The sequence below is a fragment of the Heterodontus francisci genome, chromosome 8, assembly GCF_036365525.1.
Source record: "Heterodontus francisci isolate sHetFra1 chromosome 8, sHetFra1.hap1, whole genome shotgun sequence".
Lineage (NCBI taxonomy): Eukaryota > Metazoa > Chordata > Chondrichthyes > Heterodontiformes > Heterodontidae > Heterodontus > Heterodontus francisci.
The window spans coordinates 100,286,785-100,307,268 of record NC_090378.1 but is presented as its reverse complement, the minus strand read 5'-3'; the positions used below and the strand labels follow the sequence as shown (position 1 = coordinate 100,307,268).

The window sequence follows — 20,484 nt, the reverse complement described above, 5'->3', positions numbered from 1 at the left end:
GTCAAAAATTGAAAGCGAATCTATAAAGGAGGCATGAGCTCAGGCAACCAAATATTTGGTCGAAGGGGTAGATTGTAAGTAGAGTATTTAACGACAGAGAGGTGAAGAGGTGAAAAGATTTGAGGAGGCAATTCCAGAACTGAGGCCCTGGACGGCAAAGGTGCAGCCACCAAGTGTAGGGCAAAGTACATGGGGGATGTCAGAGTTGGGGGAAGAGGAGTGAGCCAATGATAGGTCCCTGGGGGACTTTTGAAATAAGATTGTGCGGCTGAGGAGAGAAGCTATTGCCAGAGATGCTGTGGCTATGATTGGATAGGAATCAGTGCATGCTTCTGGAATCACCTGGCGGAGCTGGGGTTGCATAGCACGTCCACTAAGTCAATCTTTTAACCGCAAGACGTGGTTTCGATTGACAGTGGCTGGGAATATAAGACTTAATTCAGCACTGTGTAAATATCCGAACATGCACGTAGCCCTCCTAATTGATTTTACCTCGAATCAAGAATCTATCAGCAAAAGAAAACAAACCAATGCTTTCGGTGCCAAAATTTGGGAGAGGAATTTATAGTGCGTACAAGTATACTGCGGCTTTAATGAGTTCCAGTAAGTGCAAAGAAGCAGGAATAGGTGGTGCATTGATTATAATGAAACCCCAATTAATGGAGATCCCGCCCATCCAGACCCAATTATCTCCTCTTATGGCAAAGTCGCGCCCCTGGAGGGGGCACCCTCGGTGCCTGATTGGCAGGTGGGAGCCGATGATGTCATGATGTGTTGGACTGGCTGCATGATAGAGATCTGGATGTTATCAGTGAGAAGGGAATCCCGCATCAACCCAGGCATTGGGGCAGTGGATTTATTTATTGATATCTGTACGGATCCGCTTGGAAGACAGGCCGCAATTCTATTGTATATATATATATTATTGTGGGAGGGGGAGGATTTTGTTCTGAAAATGATGCAAAGTGCAGCGATCGCCACAGAGAGTCCTGGGAAAGGAGTTCACGAGCTGTTGGGAGTCACAGTGCAACGTAAGGACCTTTCAGTACAGGACGCTTCAAGCCGCGGGAAGCCCTGTTTATTGCTACCAATCCACCTGTCAACTGCATAGATTTCAGAACCAAGCGACCAGGGGAGCTGAAACTGGAACAGGGTGGTGGGTATAAGGCATTTCGTGGCGAAGAAGGTGCATGGTGAAAAGAGGGTTGTAGAGAGATATTTCAGAGGAAAATAAGATGGATGGCTAACTGCAGGAATTCCAACAAGCAATTAGAATGAATTTTAGGCTGCAGTATCAGTAAGGCCCGGATAAAGGGGCACGGTGACCGTTTATTATTGACTGCGATCGCCATATAAACTCTGTGTTGGGTAAGGGCGTGACTGTTGCAACTTTATCCTTAGGAGCGCTAGAGACGGTAGGAGGTATTTTTTAAACTGTGGTTTCCGGTTACATAAATTACCTGTTATTAAGTACACGGTGCCAGGAATGCCCTGGAACTGAGAGCTCTCGCGTTGAAATGAGAATCTTACAGCATTAAGGAGGTCCGATTGAGACAGTACTGTTTCCCCGTCCCCTTTGCAGTGATGGAGCAAAGTCGCAGCCAACTTTCAGTCAGCCAATGCAGCAGAGAGACTGTCATTTCAGCTGAAATTACTGATGGACTCGGCAAAGAAAAATGTGTATTTAATCGGCAGAAAAGATTCAATAATTGAGGAATCCGATTGAGTATAAAACGGCAGCAGTGTTGATCTATTGCGGTACTAAGTGGCAGTGAGGGAGGTGTTGGATAGCGGGGTGCAACGTTTAGCTGTGCTACTGTGTGTCAGAATGAGCATACTTTCAGAGGTAGAGGTAGAACGGTAGAGGACCCCGCATTGGGGGGGGGGGGGCGGGGTGGGGGGGACGACCTATCGCTGATGCCGACCAGGCCTCGTACAAATATTTAAAGAACATGGGTAAATGGTCTTAACAGTTTTATCTACTGGCTATCTGTCTGGTTTAATCTTGTATCACCAAGGCCTACGAATAGCCAGTAGCATGTTATTAATCTCTCTCTGACTGAAAGGAGTAAATATATTTATATAAAATACCAATATTAAACAGGATCCTGCATTAGAACTCGTTGGTAAATAGGTCAAAATGTCAATCTTCGATATACTCACAGCAACTCGTGTCTAGACAGGGAGCAGGCGGTTGGGGAATTTTGCAGTTATAATGTATATAACAGAGAAAAGTGGATAGAAATATGTTTTTAGTTAATATTTGCAGCTAAAACGTTATCCGCTTCATTGATTCCAATTGGAAAGCGGAACGCTTTCAGGTGATCAGAACGAAGCGGCAACATTTAGTTATTTACATCAAGCGAGCTGCTAACAGCCGCAAGAAGCTGTCCCATGTAAAAAAAAAGGAAATAAATCTAGTGTAAAGCTAATGTATTTAAACCCCTGCAGGTATCGGCCATTTGGGAGGAACTATACCTGATCTTGTGTACGAAACCCTGAAACCGTATTTCAAATCTTAAGCACTTTACATTTCAATGCAAGTTCATTCATTTTATTAATATTTCTCTGCTTTCAAAGCCACACGAGTTCAGCTTTGTACCTTTGTAATAGAACACAAAGAAAGTATATTCCACAGTGATACAACACCATAAAATAATTCCCAGTCACAACACTCAGCTTCCCACAGATATTCCTCATTTTCATCTTCGTAACTGTTGTTTCAAAATCCTTACAAAAATGGCACATCTGTGAGTTCCAAAGCGCTTTCTCCCTGAACACGGCTAAATTCAAGGTGTAAGTGGAAGAGATAGGATTGGGCACTGGGACATTGTCATTACCTTTGTTCTCTCATTTTGGCCACGTTTTATTATGTTAAACAGTGTCACTCCATTCATTTCTCTCCCTCATCCTTCATTACTCTCTCACTCAATATAACTCTGTCAGTTACCATTGGAAAGGTGTATTTTTGTTTGTAACATACCACCTGCTGTTCCCATGTTGTGGTTCAAAGTATTTAAATCAGGAATTGTCAAACTCTGAAGTATTTAAATCTGCCGAATATCGTTTGTTGAAATTACAGAGTATCTTCGCTCCGAAACTACACCAGGTCTCTTCACTGCTTGACCCCCTGGTTTTCCAAAATCAGAATCCAAGTATACTACAGTTCATATTCCACAGGGTGCCCGCTGGCAGTTTGTGAAAGAATCACGCACCTTCCTATAAAGCGGGAATTCGGGAATGTGGTTTGCCGCGCAGGTTAACAATGCCGTCTGAAGACGGAAAATATATGAAATAATCCAGTTGGGCATCTGAAAACTTGAACCTTTCAACAGAAGTAATATTCTCGGTGTAATTGCAGCCCTGTTAAACCAAATCAACTCTGGATTATTGATCTGGATAAAAAATCCCTCAACAGACACCAGCTTGATTTCCCAGTCGTGTTTCCCTTTAGTCCCTCTCCTTGTCTAGTTTTTGGCGTCCACATTCTAAGTTCTTGTGTGAATGTCTTTTCGCCAACTCCATTATTTTGCCTGAGATTTCTTTCCCCTTTTTAGGTCCTGCTTTTGTGTTTGATTCCTGCCCACCTCCCGTTCGCTCACACATGTAGACTTTCTCCCTCGCCCCCCAGTATCGGGGACAGTGCTGTATCGTTGCGGTTTTTATTAACTTCTCTTCCTTTCCTTTGCAGAGATCCCGCTGTGTGCAGGTTGCAACCAGCACATCCTGGATAAGTTCATCCTGAAGGTGCTGGACCGATCTTGGCACAGCAAGTGCCTGAAATGTGCTGACTGCCAGGTGCAGCTGGCCGACAAGTGTTTCTCCAGGGCCGGCAACGTTTACTGCAAGGAAGACTTTTTCAAGTGAGTCAGTTCGGGTTGCATGTAAAAGGGGCAAAAGGGCAGTTTGGCCCAACAAATACCTATACAGGTGGGGAAGGGAGGGGGGCACTTTAAAAAGCACCAACTTCACTCAGTGCCCATTCCCATCACATCTGGGGCACTGGCCATGCCCAGGTGACCCTGGAGAGGGAGCATGCGGTGCCCACTGGGCCGCTTGGGACCTTCCCTGTAGGTATAGAGGGGTCAGTTGATATCCATAACATTATGACTTAATTATTATTTGTACACTGTTGCAGCATTAAATATAGTTATATCATTATAAGCGCCCTGGCACTTAGCGTAATATTTTATGTTTCTGAATTCCTGAGTTGCCCAGAGTCACCCGTACAGGTTGAAAGAAAGGCCTGCCCATTGCCATTCAGCGTTGTCATGTAGAAATCTGGCCTTATATAATTCCAAACCCACCCACCAATCTCGTTTGAAACAAAGCTCTCGCACCTGCAATTTTCATACGGTCTTCCCATATTAACACTGACTTGTAAAGTATCACAGTTGTTAATGTTTACTGCCAGTAATTGTATTGTTGTAGATTTGTGTTACTGTACGAATGCCGACAAATTCAGTGATTTGTGTAGCGTATATATTGACAAGTGAGAATCCGCGTTGTTAATAGAGACCAGACCAACATTGCTCTTTCGATACTGACCGCTCACACAGGAGCAATCCGCATTAGTTTAAGTGGTGTGCTACATTGAGTGCTCTGTTGCCCTCATTCGGTTTCATATTCGTTCTCTCCAGTTAGAAAACCAGAACAAAACGCACAGGTTAGCTCAGAAAACAGCTACAGAGGGGCGGGACTGTTTAAATAACAAGTGACAACAGTGAGGGGCGGAATATTTCCTGTCAAAGGGAGAGACCAGCTTAAATTGGATGAGAGCGAGTTATGTGAATAAGTTAGACCAAAATCAGATAATTGACCAGCTAGTAGCTGATAGATACCAAGCGGAGTACTCACATTGGGCTGCAGTACAGAAACGGGGGCTGTAGAGTGACTGGTACTTTCTGAGGACTTAGGTTAGTTGCATCAATATTACAGGTTATTATGAGATGGTTCGTATCGATATTACAGAACCTATTGTATAAATGTTATGCGGTGGATTGTATCGATATTCTGCGGTTTCCTGCCTAGAAATTTATACAATTAACAGTTATTTCGATGCAGTTTGCCAATTTGCAAACCTCATCTGGTAATGAATCCCCATGTCTCGAATTTTCCTGACCTTTATTAATATTGGGACGCTGCTGAGCGAAAACATACTCCGTGATTTGGCTGTGTACAACAAGCCAGTTGTCCTGACTTAAAACAAGTCCTGTGAATCCCCAAAAATACACACAGAATCTTCACCTTTAGATAGAAAGCGGCGAGCCCAAGGAAAGGGCATCGAGAAAGGAAATGTGGCTTATCTTCGAAAAAACGATCTCCAACCTGACCGGAAATGTTTCAGCCTTGGCTAGAGTTAATTTGTACACAGCAGCAATACAATTATTAAATTAATGTTTCTGTTCGAAAGTAAACGATTCAAAACGCTAGTTACATGTATGTGTGTATATTATTGGAAGATGACAGGATCCCCAAAGACACATTGTACAGCGAGCTCGCCACTGGTATCAGACCCACCGGCCGTCCATGTCTCCGCTTTAAAGACGTCTGCAAACGCGACATGAAATCCTGTGACATTGATCACAAGTCGTGGGAGTCAGTTGCCAGCGTTCGCCAGAGCTGGCGGGCAGCCATAAAGACGGGGCTAAAGTGTGGCGAGTCGAAGAGACTTAGTAGTTGGCAGGAAAAAAGACAGAGGCGCAAAGGGAGAGCCAACTGTGCAACAGCCCCGACAAACAAATTTCTCTGCAGCACCTGTGGAAGAGCCTGTCACTCTAGAATTGGCCTTTACAGCCACTCCAGGCGCTGCTTCACAAACCACTGACCACCTCCAGGCGCTTATCCATTGTCTCTCGAGATAAGGAGGCCAAAGAAGAAAAAATATATATGCAGAGATATGTACCTAAAGAGCGAGGTAGATATATACATATGTATAGAGAGATGATAGATAGCTATAGATAGTTTTATAGTTATATATATAGAGAGAGAGAGAGATAGGCATATTACAATTCAATAGGTATTTGCTTCATCAAATGCGGGTGCCTGCCGCATAATCATGGCAAGCAGGCTAGTTACTATAGAAAAGGAAAGGAGCCTATGTGATTTGCAGGCTTCATACCTGACTGCTGCTGTATTGTGGCTACGAGAGAGAACGAGTGGTCGGGTTGATTTGAAGAGGGTGTTGTGGAGTTAAGAAAAATGTTGGTGCAGGGCTTTAACAATGTTGGTTTTAAACTGGAATCTACTTTCGGTGCCTTGCTTTGGGACGGACTCGTCCTTTTCATTTCAATTATTATACTACAAGCTAAAAAAAAACACTTCCTGTACTGATTGATAAGATTTTGTTTTTTGAAGGGTTTTTTCTGAAGCCCCCTATCTCTAGCTGCGAGTGTTGTGTTGGTCTTTTTAGCTCAGGCTAGATTTTCTGGTCTCACTATTTCTTCTCGTTCTATGTTTTTTCCCCTCTCTGCCTCTGATGTATTTATTGACCCAAATACTGAAGATTAACCTCTGCGGGTTTCCCACCGAATTACACTGAAAATCCGAACCCTTAATCACCTCACCAAACAACATCTGTCAACTCTCAATGCAGCCCTCAGAGCCGCCGTTCTCTGGTTTGAGTTGAAGGCAATATAGGTTATGTTGAAATAAAGTTTATTTCTTTAAAAATGTAAAATATTGTAAATTGACAAATGCCCCTTTCCCCTGTAAAAGCAAAGTTGGCTCTTCATTGTTTAAACTGAAAGGAAACAACAGTCCGAGTAGTGTCAGATCTTTGTTTAAAGGTGATGATCTGCAAACCTGCAGGTTATGCAGACTGAGTAACTGGGACTGGTCTGTTACTGGCGTTGGGATCCAGATTAAAATTGGAGTGATCTTTATTTCGGAGTATTGTGCCATCGCTATTTAAATCAGGCAGGTCTTTAAGCCGAAATAATTGTCTGACCACTGGTTAAATTTGGAGAGCTCATTTAACCGGGATATTTCATGATCATTGTTTAAATTATACAGGCCTTTTAACCGGGAGATTTTATGATTCTCCCCCAAACTAAATTGGACGGATCTCTAAAAGGGGATATTATTGGAACATTGCTTAAACAGGACTGGTTTAAAAATAGGAATATTGTGTGATATTTGTTTAAATCTGAGTGATTTTTAAAAGCGGAATATTGTGAAATCTCGGGAGTAGGTGGAAGGCTGTTTGAATAGTTTGAAGTGCATCTATATGGCACCGGCTATGTACTTGACACGTTTCTATTTTGGAATTTAACATTGGGAAGTAAAAACCTGGTGTTCAACCGCCTAAAAAACAGAAATTGGCGATTGCCTTGAGGAGCAATTTCTATAAAATTCCTTCGGTGTTTTGTGTGGGTTTTTTTGCCTCAATTAACCTTTAGTTACACCGTCAGGTGGTATTTTACAAGGCTACTATAATCCGTCACTGCAATTCGCAATAACTTGGTAGTAATTAAACATGGCATTCCCATTCGCTGCAAACACCCGCCGCATGTCAGCAATACAACCATTCTGAAAAGTCTCAAAAGAAATTAAAATAAAATGGAATTTGGGACTTTTATCTCATTTGATAAAATTACAAGGAAACGAAATGTTTTTACGAAAATACCAGTTAGAATTTCTATTAAATGATCATTTCTGTTCGGTTTCAGCGCTTAAAACTGACGTTAGAACACACGAGCCATTGGAATTAAAAAGCCTGAGAATTTATGCATTGTACACCCTTTTAGACCTCGAAGCTTCGGTAATAGCATTTTATCCGGTTAGACTCGTCCATCCCAAACGGAATAAAAATCTGAGCTCCTGTTATGTGAAACACCAATAACCTGCAGTAATATCTGACAATATAGAAAATAGTCCCCTACTCAGCCGTACAGCATTTTAAAACTAAAATAGGTTTATAACCCTCGGATTGTAAGCGAGGATCTTGGAGGGCAGCCTGAATCAAATCTAATTCTGAGACAGGAGAATAAAATCAAATCTAATAAAGAAATGGAATCTAAAACAAAGAGATCAGGAAAGTGTGAGCTGGATTGGAGGGCTGAAGTGTGACAGGATGTGAACTGTAAACTGGGCGGCTGGGACGGTCCTGAAGGTTGATTGGATGTTAAGTATGAGCTGGATTTGAGGGCGAGTTTCACCAGGACTCAGAAAACCTCTGATATATGCACTTTGCTCCTCTTATCTTTCCATCCATAAATCTGGACTCAGGATTTTCCCAGTAACTAACGGTAGAAACAGTCCAGGCCTGTTTTCTTTCTCGCGTATATTGTAAGACTACAGAGGGACTCAAAAACAGCTCCCTGAGTAAACATGGAACTTCCCCTCCGAAAAATAAAAATCTATTAATTGAAAACACATTTCAAAGACACAATGAAAGAACAGCAATATTCTAGTTTCAAACAATCCTTGGGGATGTGTATCTGTGAACCTCACAGTAAGATTTGGCTAACTTAGTGTGTACGAGTAAGAGTGTCCATAATAAATAAAGAGGTTGATCTGATCGCCGAGATGTATCAGAGAACCTCCTTGTTTTGCGGGAACATCCTAGACAGAATGATGTTTACAGCAAAGTTCAGGAATCTGTGAAGAGTTCGTGCTGTGCTGACTTCATCTTTATTGAAAACAGTTATATATATGCGTGTGTATGTCTATGTGTATGAGTGTATATTCAATCCAGGGCTGGGGATAGGGGATTACCGAGTCAGGTAACTCGATCCGTTTTACACTCAATTCCCCATTGAATGGATTTGTTTTAAAATACAAGACTGCGATATAACTGAGGAGTAAATTATGTTGGTTTGTGGATGTTGGTTTGCAAACTGTGCGGTTTTTTTTCGCTGTTGCGGGAAATCTGAAGGTCACGGTAGATTAGCAATCTGGAAACTGAACAAACGCTATAGATCATTCACTCTTTTTCAGATAGCGTGGCGGAAACCTCACGGACTTTTTTTTTTAACTGGTTAAGATTAAAATGAGGTTGGCACTCCTGAACTCACTTTCCTTTTCACAGTGAAACCATCTCTTAAATTTCACAACTTTTCCTTCTTTGATGCTGCACTACTCAGTGCAAAGCCTTTTTACTGTAAATCAGGAGTCAGGGCCCAATCTCACTCTCGTGGCAAACTGAAGTTAGACTCATTGGAAGCTGAGCCATATTGGGATGGATGAAAGAAAACATTTAAATAAATTAGTTCAACTCAGGGAAGACAAAAGCGTCAGGGCCCGGTGGGATACATCCTAGAATTCTGAAGGCGCTGAGGGAGGAAATTGCAAAGGCCAGTGATATTTCTGGGTTTTATTGAGTGTGGATGTGTGCTGGAGGACTAGCGAGTGGTTAATGCAGACCCCATTTTTAAAAAGGGAGACCGAGTTAAACCAGCTAGCTCAGTTAGATTAACATCTGTGAAGGGGTAAATTTTAATCATTAATTTAGGTGGAAATTACCAAGTACCTGGATAAAGAGAAAATCGTGATGTCCTACGTGGTTCAATTCTGGGGCCACTTCTGTTTGTGGTGTGTATCCATGGTATGGAGGTAGGGCCGAGAAAGAGTGATGTCGAAATTTATAGATAATACTAAAACGAGAAGTACATTTTTTTTTTAAATCAAGGGATATTGATAAGGTGGTGGGGGATAGGCTTAAAAGTGGCAGATGAAATTCAATGTCAGTAAGTGTGAGGTGATGCATTTTGGTTAAAAAAAATAAACAGCAGCATTTATACTCTCGATGAAAATAGGCTCAGTGCTTTGAAAGAGCAGTGGGATTTGAGGGGTATAGGTTCACAGGACATTAAAGGCAACATCTCAGGTTGATAAAGCTGTTTAAAAAAGCAATGGAATTACATAGAATATACAGCACAGAACCAGGGCCATTCGGCCCTTTCAGTCCATGCCAGCATTTGTGCTCCACCCATCCTTCTTCATCTAACTCCATCAGCATAACCCTCTGTTCCCTTCTCCCTCATCTGCTTGTCTTGCCTCCCAATTGCGGTGGGCTGAAGGGCCTGTTTCAGTGCTGTATCTCTCTATGACTCTAATAAATGCATGAATGCTATTCACCTCAACTACTCCCAGTGGTACAGAGTTTCACATTTCCACTACTCTCTGGGTAAAGAGGTTTGATTTGAATTGGATTTCTTGGTGACTATCTTATATTGATGGCCTCTAGTTTTGCTCTTCCCAGTAAAAACATTCTTAATGCCTCTACTCTATCAAAACCTTTCATAATTTTAAAGACCTCCATTAGGTTACCCCTCAGCCTTCTCTCTTCAAGAGAAAAGAGACCCAGCTTCTTCATTCTGCCCTGATAGGTATAACCTCACAATTCTGGTATCATTCTCACAATTAACCTTTGCACCCTCTCCAATACCTCCATATCCTTTCTATAATATGGTGACCAGACTACACACAGTACTCCAAATGTTTTCTAACCAAGGCTCGATAAAAGTTTAGCATAACTTCTCCACCTTTCAATTCAATCCCTCTAGAAATAAACCCCAGTGCTAGGTTTGCTTTTGTTATGGCCTTATTGACCTGCATCACAACTTCCAGTGATTTGTGTATTTGCACTTTCAGGCAATGATCCCTTTAAAATTTAGTTGTTGTGCACAGTCCATTTATTTCAGTGTATGGTCCCTTTAAATTATTTTGCGTGGCCACACACACACACTCATTAACAGATAGTATGGCCTGCACGGTAGATTTCTGGCTGCTGTGAAGCCATGCACCCACGCAACTTATCAGAAACATTGGTCCCAGATCCTTTTGTTCCTCTAATCCATTTAGATTCTTATTTTCCAAGTAACATGTGATATCCTTGTTTTTCTTCCCAAAATGTCATACCTCACACATATTTATGTTGAAATTCATTTGTTAATTATATGCCCAATTCTGCAAGTTTGTTAATGTCTGTTTGTAATTTGTTGCAGTCCTCCTCAGTGTAGTCTATCCCCTTCAATTTGGTGTTGGCCACATATTTAGAAATAGTGTTTTTGATTTAAAAGTCTAAATTGTTAATATAAAGTGTGAACAACAATGGTCCCAGCACTGATCCATGTGGGATACCCATCCCATCTTCTGCCACTCTGAATAGCTACCTCTACCCCTACTCTCTGCTTTCTATCTTCCAGCCAGCCAGCTATCCATTCTGTTATTTGTCCCCTTGCTCTGCATACACTGACCTTGTTCATTTATCGATTACATTGTATCTTATAGAGGTCTTTTGGAAATCCAGTTATATTACAGCTACTATGTTACGGTCTCTGTTACCTCCTCAAAGAATTCAAAGAAGTTCAAGCAAGATTTTCCCTTTTGAAATTGATGATGACTATTCAGTATTATATTCTTGGTTTCTAGATTATTTTCAATTTTCTCCTTTTGTAGGGTTTCCTTTATTTTTCCTAACATCACACAGAGTGTGAAGAAGGGAGTTTGGTGTGAGTGGATTTTAAGGGTTAATCTCCCTAAAGTCTAGTTTTTGTTCTGTTTACGTTTAGCAATTATCTTAAATTATTGTTTATCTTAAGAGGCAAGTTAAGTTTCTTACAGCTTTAAACAGGGGTATACAAGCTCTCTGAGAGTAGCTGTAGCTAGTTAATTAGGTAGCTAGCTTAAACTGGTTTCTGAGCTCTAGCAGAGCTCTAAAAAACTGACACATAATTGTTTTCAGAGAGTATAAATTCAGGGGAATCTCAGTGCAGCTTGTCTGCACTGAGTGCTGCTGGATGGCTCAGAGTGTGAAGCAGGGAGATTGGTAAGTGAGGGAGTTCAGTAAGGTGGGGAACTATCAATTAATTGAGAAAATAAATTTAATTAAATTAACACAATAAAGATGGCAGGACAGGTGATGTGTTGCAGCTGCAATATGTGGGAGCTTCCAGATGCCATGGCAATCCATGACAACCACATCTGTAGCAAGTGTCTGTGGCTTGAGGAGTTTCGGCTCAGAGTCATTGAGCTGGAGGACGAGCTGCGATGCATCAGGGAGCGGGAAAGTTACCTGGATACTTTGTTCCAGAAGGAAGTCACACCCCTGAGGATAGGGTCCTCTGTTATGGTCAGTGGTCAGGGACAGGATGGTTTGACTGCGATTCAGGTAGGTAAGGGTTGAGAAGGATGGAGTGTAGGAGCCTCAACCCTTGCAATTGAGCAACAGGTTTGAGATTTTTGCAGCTTGTATGGACAGGAGCGAGGGCTGGAGTATGGATGAGCAGACCAGCCATGGCACCATGGTACTGGAAGCCATTCAAGTGGGGCGAGCAAAAAAAAAAATAATGGTAGTAGGGAACAGTATAGTGAGGGGGATTGACACTGTTCTCAGCAGCAGAGAGCAAGAGTCCAGAAGGCTGTGTTGTCTGCATGGTGAAAGGGTTCAGGACATCTGCTCTGGGCTGGAGAGGGACTTGGAGTGGGAGGTGGAGGATCCAGTCGTTGTGGTCCATGTAGGTACCAGGGAGGACAAGGAAAGAGGTTCTGCATACTCCATATAAGGAGCAAGGCAGCAAATTAAGAAGCAGAACCTCAGAGGTAATAATCTCTGGATGATTACCTTAGCCACGTGCAAATTGGAGTACAGCAAATAAGATTAGAGAAATGAATGCGTGGCTCAAAGACTGGAGACCACATTGTGAGCAGTGAATACAGTATACTACATTGAAAGAAGTACAAGTAAATCGCTCCTTCACCTGAAAGGAGTATTTGGGGCCTGGGATAGTGAGGAGAGAGGAGGTAAAGGGGCAGGTATTACACCTACTGCGATAGCAGGGGAAGTTGCTGTGGGAAGGGGACAAGGTGGTGGGGGTAATGGAGGAGTGGACCAGGGTGTCATGGAGGGAAGGATCCCTTCGGAATGCTGATAGGGGAAGGGAGGGGAAGATGCGTTTGGTAGTGGCATCACGCTGGATGTGGCGGAAATGGTGGAGGATGATCCTTTGGATATGGAGGCTGATGGGGTGGAAAGTGAGGACAAGGGGCACCCTGTCGCGGTTCTGGGAGGGAGGGGAAGGGATGAGGGTAGAGGTGCGGGAAATGGGCCAGACGACTGTATCAGTGCCGTTTCCTGCTCCCGCCCCAAACTAGAAAACTTTATCAACTTTGCTTCTAATTTCCATCCTTCTCTCACCTTTACATGGTCCATCTCCAACACTTCCCTTCCCTGACTTCTTTGTCTCCATCTCTGGAGATAAGTTGTCTACTAATATCCATTATAAACCCACCGACCCCCACAGCTACCTCGCCTACACTTCTTCACACCCTGCCTCCTGTAAGGACTCCATTCCATTCTCCCAGTTTCTCCATCTCTGATGCATCTGCTCTGATGATGCAGCCTTCCATGATAGCGCTTCTGATGTGTCTTCCTTTTTCCTGGACCGAGGATTCCCCCCCCCCACTGTTGTTGACAGGGCCCCCAACTGTGCGGCCCATTTCCCGCACCTCACCCTCACCTCTTCCCCTCCCTCCCAGAACGGCGACAGGGTTTCCCTTGTCCTCACTTTCCACCCCATCAGCCTCCATATCCAAAGGATCATCCTCCGCCATTTCCGCCACATCCAGCGTGATGCCACTACCAAACGCATCTTCCCCTCCCTTTCCCTGTCAGCATTCCAAAGGGATCCTTCCCTCTGCGACACCCTGGTCCACTCCTCCATTATCTCCACCACCTCATCCCCTTCCCACGGCACCTTCCCCTGCAATCGCAGGAGGTGTAATACCTGCCCATTTACCTCCTTTCTCCTCACTATCCCAGGCCCCAAATACTCCTTTCAGGTGAAGGAGCGATTTACTTGTACTTCTTTCAATGTAGTATACTGTATTCGCTGCTCACAATGTGGTCTCCTCTACATCGAGGAGACCAAACGCAGACTGGGTGACCGCTTTGCGGAACACCTCCGCTCAGTCCTAAAGCATGACCTCGAGCTTCCGGTTGCTTGTCATTTCAACACTCTCCCCTGCTCTCATTCTCACATCTCTGTCCTGGGATTGCTGCAGTGTTCCAGTGAACATCAACGCAAGCTCGAGGAACAGCATCTCGTTTACCGATTAGGCACACTACAGCCTGCCAGACTGAACACTGATTTCAATAATTTCAGAGCATGACGGGCCCCCCATTTTACTTTTATTTTTAGTTATTTTTTCTTTTTTCTTTTTTATGTTTTTTGTGTTTATTTTATTTTATCTTAGTTTGTTCAGTTTGCCTACCCACTTTTTTTTCATGTTTGTGCTTGTGGCTGTTCAGTTTTCAGTCCATTAACACCCTATCGATACAAATGCTTTGTCTTTCAACACACCATTAACATATTGTTTGCCTGGTTATTCTCGGTGACCTTGTCCTATCTACTCCTTCTCCTATGTTATCTCTTGCCCCACCCCCCGCTTTACTTGCTTAAAACCTTTCACATTTCAAATATCTGCTCGTTCTGAAGAAGGGTCACTGACCTGAAATGTTAACTCTGCTTCTCTCTCCACAGATGCTGCCAGACCTGCTGAGTATTTCAAGCATTTCTTGTTTTTATTTCAGATTTCCAGCATCCGCAGTATTTTGCTTTTACATTCTGGAACCGACCGGAAAGCAGGTTACACTGGACCTGGTATTGTGCAATGAGATAAGATAAATTCATGACCTCATGGTGAAGGCGCCCTTAGGCAGCAGTGATCATATTTTGGTTGAATTTTATATTCAGTTTGAGGGAGAGAAGAGTAGTATTTTAAACTTAAATAAAGGCAATTATGAGGACATGAGAGCAGAGCTAGCAAAAGTGAACTGGCAAAGTAGGTTATGGGAGAGGTCAATAGAGATACAGTGGAAGGGAGGGAGGAACTCATTAAAATTACAATCACAAGGGAAGTAGTACTGGGCAAATTGTTGGAGATGCGGGCTGACAAGTCCCTGGGTTCTGATGGACTTCATCTTAAAAGAAGTGGCTAGTGAGATAGTTGATGCATTGGTTTTAATTTTCCAAAATTCCTGAGATTTGGGGAATTTTCCATTCGATTGGAAAATCGCCAATCTAACTCCTTTATTCAAAAAGGGAGGGAGACAGAAAGCAGGAAACTATAGGCCAGTTAGCTTAACATCTGTCATAGGGAAAAATTTGGAAACTATTATTAAAGACATTATAGCAGGGCACTTAGAAAAATTCAAGGCAATCAGACAGAGTCAACATGGTTTTGTGAAAGGGAAATCATGTTTATCCAATTTATTGGAACTATTTGAAGAAGCAACATGTGCTGTGGATAAAGGGGAACCAGTGAATGTACTGTACTTGGATTTCCAGAAGGCATTTGATAAGGTGCCACATAAAAGGCTATTGCGGAAAATAAAAGCTCATGGTGTAGAAGGTAACGTTTTGGCATGGATAGAAGATTGGCTAGCTAACAGGTAACAGAGAGTAGGCATAAATGGGTCATTTTCTGGTTGGGAAGATGTAACAAGTGGTGTACCACAGGGATCAGTGCTGGGGCCTCAACTTTTTACAATTTATATAAATGACTTGGATGAAGGGACCAAAGGTATGGTTGCTAAATTTGCTGGTGACACAAAGATAGGTAGGAAAGTAAGTTGTGAAGAGGACATAAGGAGGCTACAAAGGGAAATAGGTAGGTTAAGTGAGTGGGCAAAGATCTGGAAAATGCAGTATAATGTGGGAAAATGTGAAATTGTCCATTTTGGCAGGAAGAATGAAAAAGAAGCATATTATCTAAATGGTGAGAGTTTGCAGAGCTCTGAGATGCAGAGGGATCTGGGTGTCCTAGTGCATGAATTGCTAAAGGTTAGTATACAGGTACAGCACGTAATTAGGAAAGCTAATAGAATAATATCGTTCATTGCAAGAGGAATTGAATACAAAAGTACGGAGGTTATGTTTCAGTTACACAGGGCATTGGTGAGACCACATCTGGAGAACTGTGTACAGTATTCGTCTCCCTATTTAAGGAAGGATGTAAATGCTTTGGAAGCAGTTCACAGAAGGTTTACTAGACTAATACCTGGAATGAGTGGGTTGTCTTATGAGGAAAGGTTGGACAGGCTAGGCTTGTATTGGCTGGAGTTTAGGAGAGTAAGAGGCAACTTGATTGAAATATATAAGATTCTGAGGGGTCTTGACAGAGTGGATGTGGAAAGGATGTTTCCTCTTGTTGGAGAATCTAGAACTAGGGGTCACTGTTTAAAAGTAAGGCGTCACCCATTTAAGACAGAGATGAGGAGAATTTGTTTTCTCTGAGGGTCTTGAGTCTTTGGAACTCTCTTCCTCAAAAGGCAGTGGAAGCAGAGTCTTTGAATATTTTTAAGGCAGAGGTAGATAGACTCTTGATAAGCAAGGGGGTGAAAGGTTTTTGGGGTTGGCCGGAATGTGGAGTTGAGGTTACAATCAGATCAACCAGGATCTCGTTCAATGTCGGAGCAGGCTCGAGGGGCTGAGTGGCCTACTCCTGCTCCTAATTCGTATGTTCAAAATGTTACGCTGACTGGTCTATAATTCCCTGGATATGTTCTATCTCCCGTATTAAATATAGGTGTAACATTAACTGTCCACCAGCCCTTTGGCACTGTACCTTTTCTAATGAATTATTAAATATGTGTAATTGTACCTTTGCTATCTCTTCCCTAGATTCTTTCAAAATGCTTGGACGCAATCCAACCGGACCAGGTGTTTTATCCTCTTTGATCGGGGCCCAATTTGTCTCTCGAGCAAAGCACACTTCTATGCATAGAAATGCACAGAATAGAATTCTAGGTTTTATCTCATTATAGAATATAAAGGTCAAAATGTAATGACGCGTCTATGTGAAACCTGTAGAAGACATCAGTTAGCATACTATGTGCTGTATCGGGATCCACACATTCGGAAAAATATTGAGGCTTTAGATTGACTAGCACACTGCCTGGTAAGAGGACATACAAATATGAAGAAATCTTGAAAAAATGGTTCATTTTTCATTACAACAATGCAGATTATGGGGAGATATAATAGAAGTTTTTTTTAAATTATGGAAGGATGGGACAAGATAGAAAGAAGTAGATTATTTTTAATAGTGATGGGGTCAAGAATGAGTGGCTGTATATACAAGACTAAATGTGGAGCACGTTATTCACATAGAGAGTTGCAAGCCTAAAATTTACTTCCAGGTTTAATGATCGAGGCAGAAACTATGGGCTGAATTTTGCCACTGAGGATTAAGACCCACTGCCAGGGCTGAAAGCAGGTGCCGTCCCCACTCCAGCAGGCGGCAAGACCCTGGGGTGACATTTTAAAGGCAGTGGCCAATTAACAGGCTGCCGCTGTCCAACTGAAAATGGTGGACCGCCCCCCAGAGTTGCCGACCCAATCAGCAGCCTTGGCGGTGGCCACTACTGAGGCTGCAGCATGACGAAGAGGGCATCTCAATACCAAGGTGCCCTCAAAGACATGTAAGTTTTTTTGAGGAAGCCAGGGCCAGGCAGGCAGGCCCCAGTGATCCCACAGGAGGGGTGGTTATTCCAGCAGAAGTGACTCAGGGGCAGGGGCAGCCATTGTCACGGGACGGGGGATGGGGGGGGAAGGTGCAGCCTCCATGGGCCATGGAGAGCCCATCAAGGAGTTGTTCCTCTGGCCACTGAAAACCTGCTGGGAGGCCACCAGGGCTTATCTGGTGGTTTTCCCATGCAGCATCAGGCCCTCTCGATGCAGGCAATGTGCTGCTAGGGGTGGGAATTGGCCCTTAATTGGGCTCCTAAATGGCTCAATTGGCTTCCCGGTGGATGGCTGCACTGCTGAAGTTCCACTGCTGGCAATATGCCACGACGGTGGGAAGACGTTGGGCTCTCCTCCCAATGCATTCCCCCACCATATTGCCAGCCCTCCTGCCTCCCAGCCCATCTCCAAAAAGGTGGGAAAATTCAGCTCTATGTGAAAATTGAAGATTGCATTGAATAGGTGGACAAAGGAAAAGGGACTGAAGGGATATGAGAACAGTGTGAGTAAATGTGATTCGAACTATTTCCTTGTGTGGAAGGTAAATGTGAGCATGGACTGGAGAGCTGAAAGACTTGTTTCTGTGCTGTAAGTTCTGTGTATTTCTTTGCATAGATTTGTGCTTTCCTCGAAAGTCTTGACTCTTGATTTACACCACTAATTCTTAGCATTTGTTCTCAGATTGTTGGTCTGGCAAGGCTGCATTTATTACCTGTCCCCAATTGCCATAAGTAGGTGATGGTGAGCCTTCTCCTCAAACCACTGCAGTCCTTGTGCTGATCGTGCTCCCCCAATAGTGTTGGTTGGGAAATTCTAGGATATTGACCCAGCAATGATGAAAGAATGCATGAGCCAGGATGGTTTGTGATTTGGAGGCGATGATGCTGATTGTACAGCTATATTAATTAGTTGTTATAAGTTTTGCACTAAAAGTTGAATTGGTAGAGAATTTGAATTAAGTGACTTTGAATTAAATGTCGACTGGAAGGTAAAGCAGCTTAGTGCTACATCTTCTCCCTCCTCCCATCAGGCTTGAATTTACACTAGCGATGCCCTGTGCCATCAGGTTTGGCAATGTCACTGAGTAGATACTTCCACCATGGCACTTTTATATAAGGTTAAAAGATCCTGTTTCCTGAAAGCAATCGTTTTGTCGGGCTTTTCCCCCTTTGTCACTTGGTGCTGAGAGTTGGACTCAGTGTGTGTTCCTGGCTCCACATTGTGGGCTGAATTTTATCAGCCCTATAGGGAACGGGCTGGGGGGTGCGTGGGCCCATAAAATAGCAAGGCACTGCGGGGTGGGGGGGTGGGGGAGGGGGACAGGTGGAGTGGCCATCGCCTTCCCAACGCCATTGAATTTTGTCAGGGGCGAAGAAGCCGAGGAAGGCCATACCACCCAGAGGCTAATAAGGCCCTTAAGTGGCCACTTAAGGGTCTCTTCCTGCTTCTGCTGGCATTTATCCAGGTGGGGAGACCGCCCAGTAACACCAGGCAGCTGCCCTGTTGGCTGGCGGTGGTGGGGGGAGGGGTGGGTGGGGCCTCCTGCTTGGGCAATCTGTGGCCCTTGGAGGGCCCCTGGTGGCAAAGGCAGACCCTGCACCAACACTCCCCACCCCCCCCCCCCCCCCCACCGCTCTCACCAACCACCTCCCTCTTACCCCTCGTCAGAACCTTCCTGACTTGTCCCAGCTAGCCACCCCACTTACTTTCACTCCCAGCCTCCAGTGCTGCTGCTGGTCCCAGGCCTACTGCAGTCCCAATAGTGACCACTGCTCTTGGAGGTGCTGCTGAGATTACTGAGATGCTGGTCCTCTGGTTAGCCGGCAGCTCTTGGAAGCAGGATCACTGTCCTTAAAGGGACAAGGACCCTGGCGCCATAAAATGCAGCCAGGTTCCCCTCGCCTTTCTGGCCCGGTGTCGGGACTGCCATTGCCTGTATGAAATTCAGCCCTGTCTGTGTGTCTGACTGAAATGGGTGGCCTTAACTCAGTGAGAAAACGTGTGTTTCACAAGTCTGTGATTGGATTCCTGAATTGCATATTCCCAATTTTCTTTGTTCCACTATAGACAGCCTGCCATCAGCTGCCTAGGCCATAAGCTCTGGAATTTCCTCCCTAAATGTCATTGCTTCTTTACCTCTCTCTCTTTTAAAATATTCTTTAAAACCAAACTCTTTGACCAAGTTTTTGGTCACCTGCCCCAATATCTCCATGTTTGGCTCAGTGTCAAGTTTTTGTTTAATCATCGCGCCTGTGAAGTGCTCTGGGACATTTTACTATGTTAAAGTGCTATATAAATGCAAGTTGTTGTTGACTGTTGAACCATTTATATTATGGCATGCAGGCAAACAAGGGAGAACTGTGTGCCTGCCATTGGCACCAATCAATTTGAATAACACAGCTCTGTTTGTTTGCTATAATTCAATTGTTAACCTTTGGCATGAGCTGAATTTAATGCTATATGCAGCCTGCTGTGAATCTGTCAATGGTTAAAAGTGCCCAATAAACTGGTATTGAGTGAAATGCAGATACTGCACTGCTGCAGAAGCAGAATCATTGCTCCAATGGAGTGTGACAGGTCTACAATGCAGCAGTGCAGGCAGAAATAAGATCTGAGAACTATTCACGCCATTGTTAAATCATGCTGAGAATTGTACCATGCACAATATGGAGCGTTACATAAGAATAACCATGGTTCTACCTCACTGACGTGAGTAGCCAGTACCAGAGCCAATGGATTATTAACATTGCTCACAATACCAGGGGAGGAGACTGGAGCAGTGGGTTGCTGAATCCTGATGAAATAGAAATAGGTTTAAGAAAATTAAGAATCTATGCGACGATGAGATTTGTCTATCTATCTCTGTCTCGCTCTATCTCAAATGGTACAGAATTTGCTGGAGCAGGACATCTCGTGGTGTATCTGGTTAGTTAAACATTTTCCTGCACACTTCAGCTTAAATTTCTTTTGCCATGTAAGTTGCTGGAGGTGCAAGTTGTTAACAGTGTGCGAG

General features: G+C 43.6%; 1 protein-coding gene across 1 annotated transcript in view; it reads left to right on the top strand.

Annotated features, from left to right (window-relative positions):
• The first annotated feature begins 955 nt into the window (after window positions 1–955).
• Window positions 956–20,484, top strand: part of lhx4 (LIM homeobox 4) — a 76,785-nt gene continuing 57,256 nt past the window's right edge. Inside the window, exons 1-2 of the mRNA XM_068036521.1 lie at window positions 956–1,031; window positions 3,692–3,863. Of these exons, the coding sequence (XP_067892622.1) occupies window positions 956–1,031; window positions 3,692–3,863 (248 nt within the window). The remainder of the gene's footprint in view (window positions 1,032–3,691; window positions 3,864–20,484) is intronic.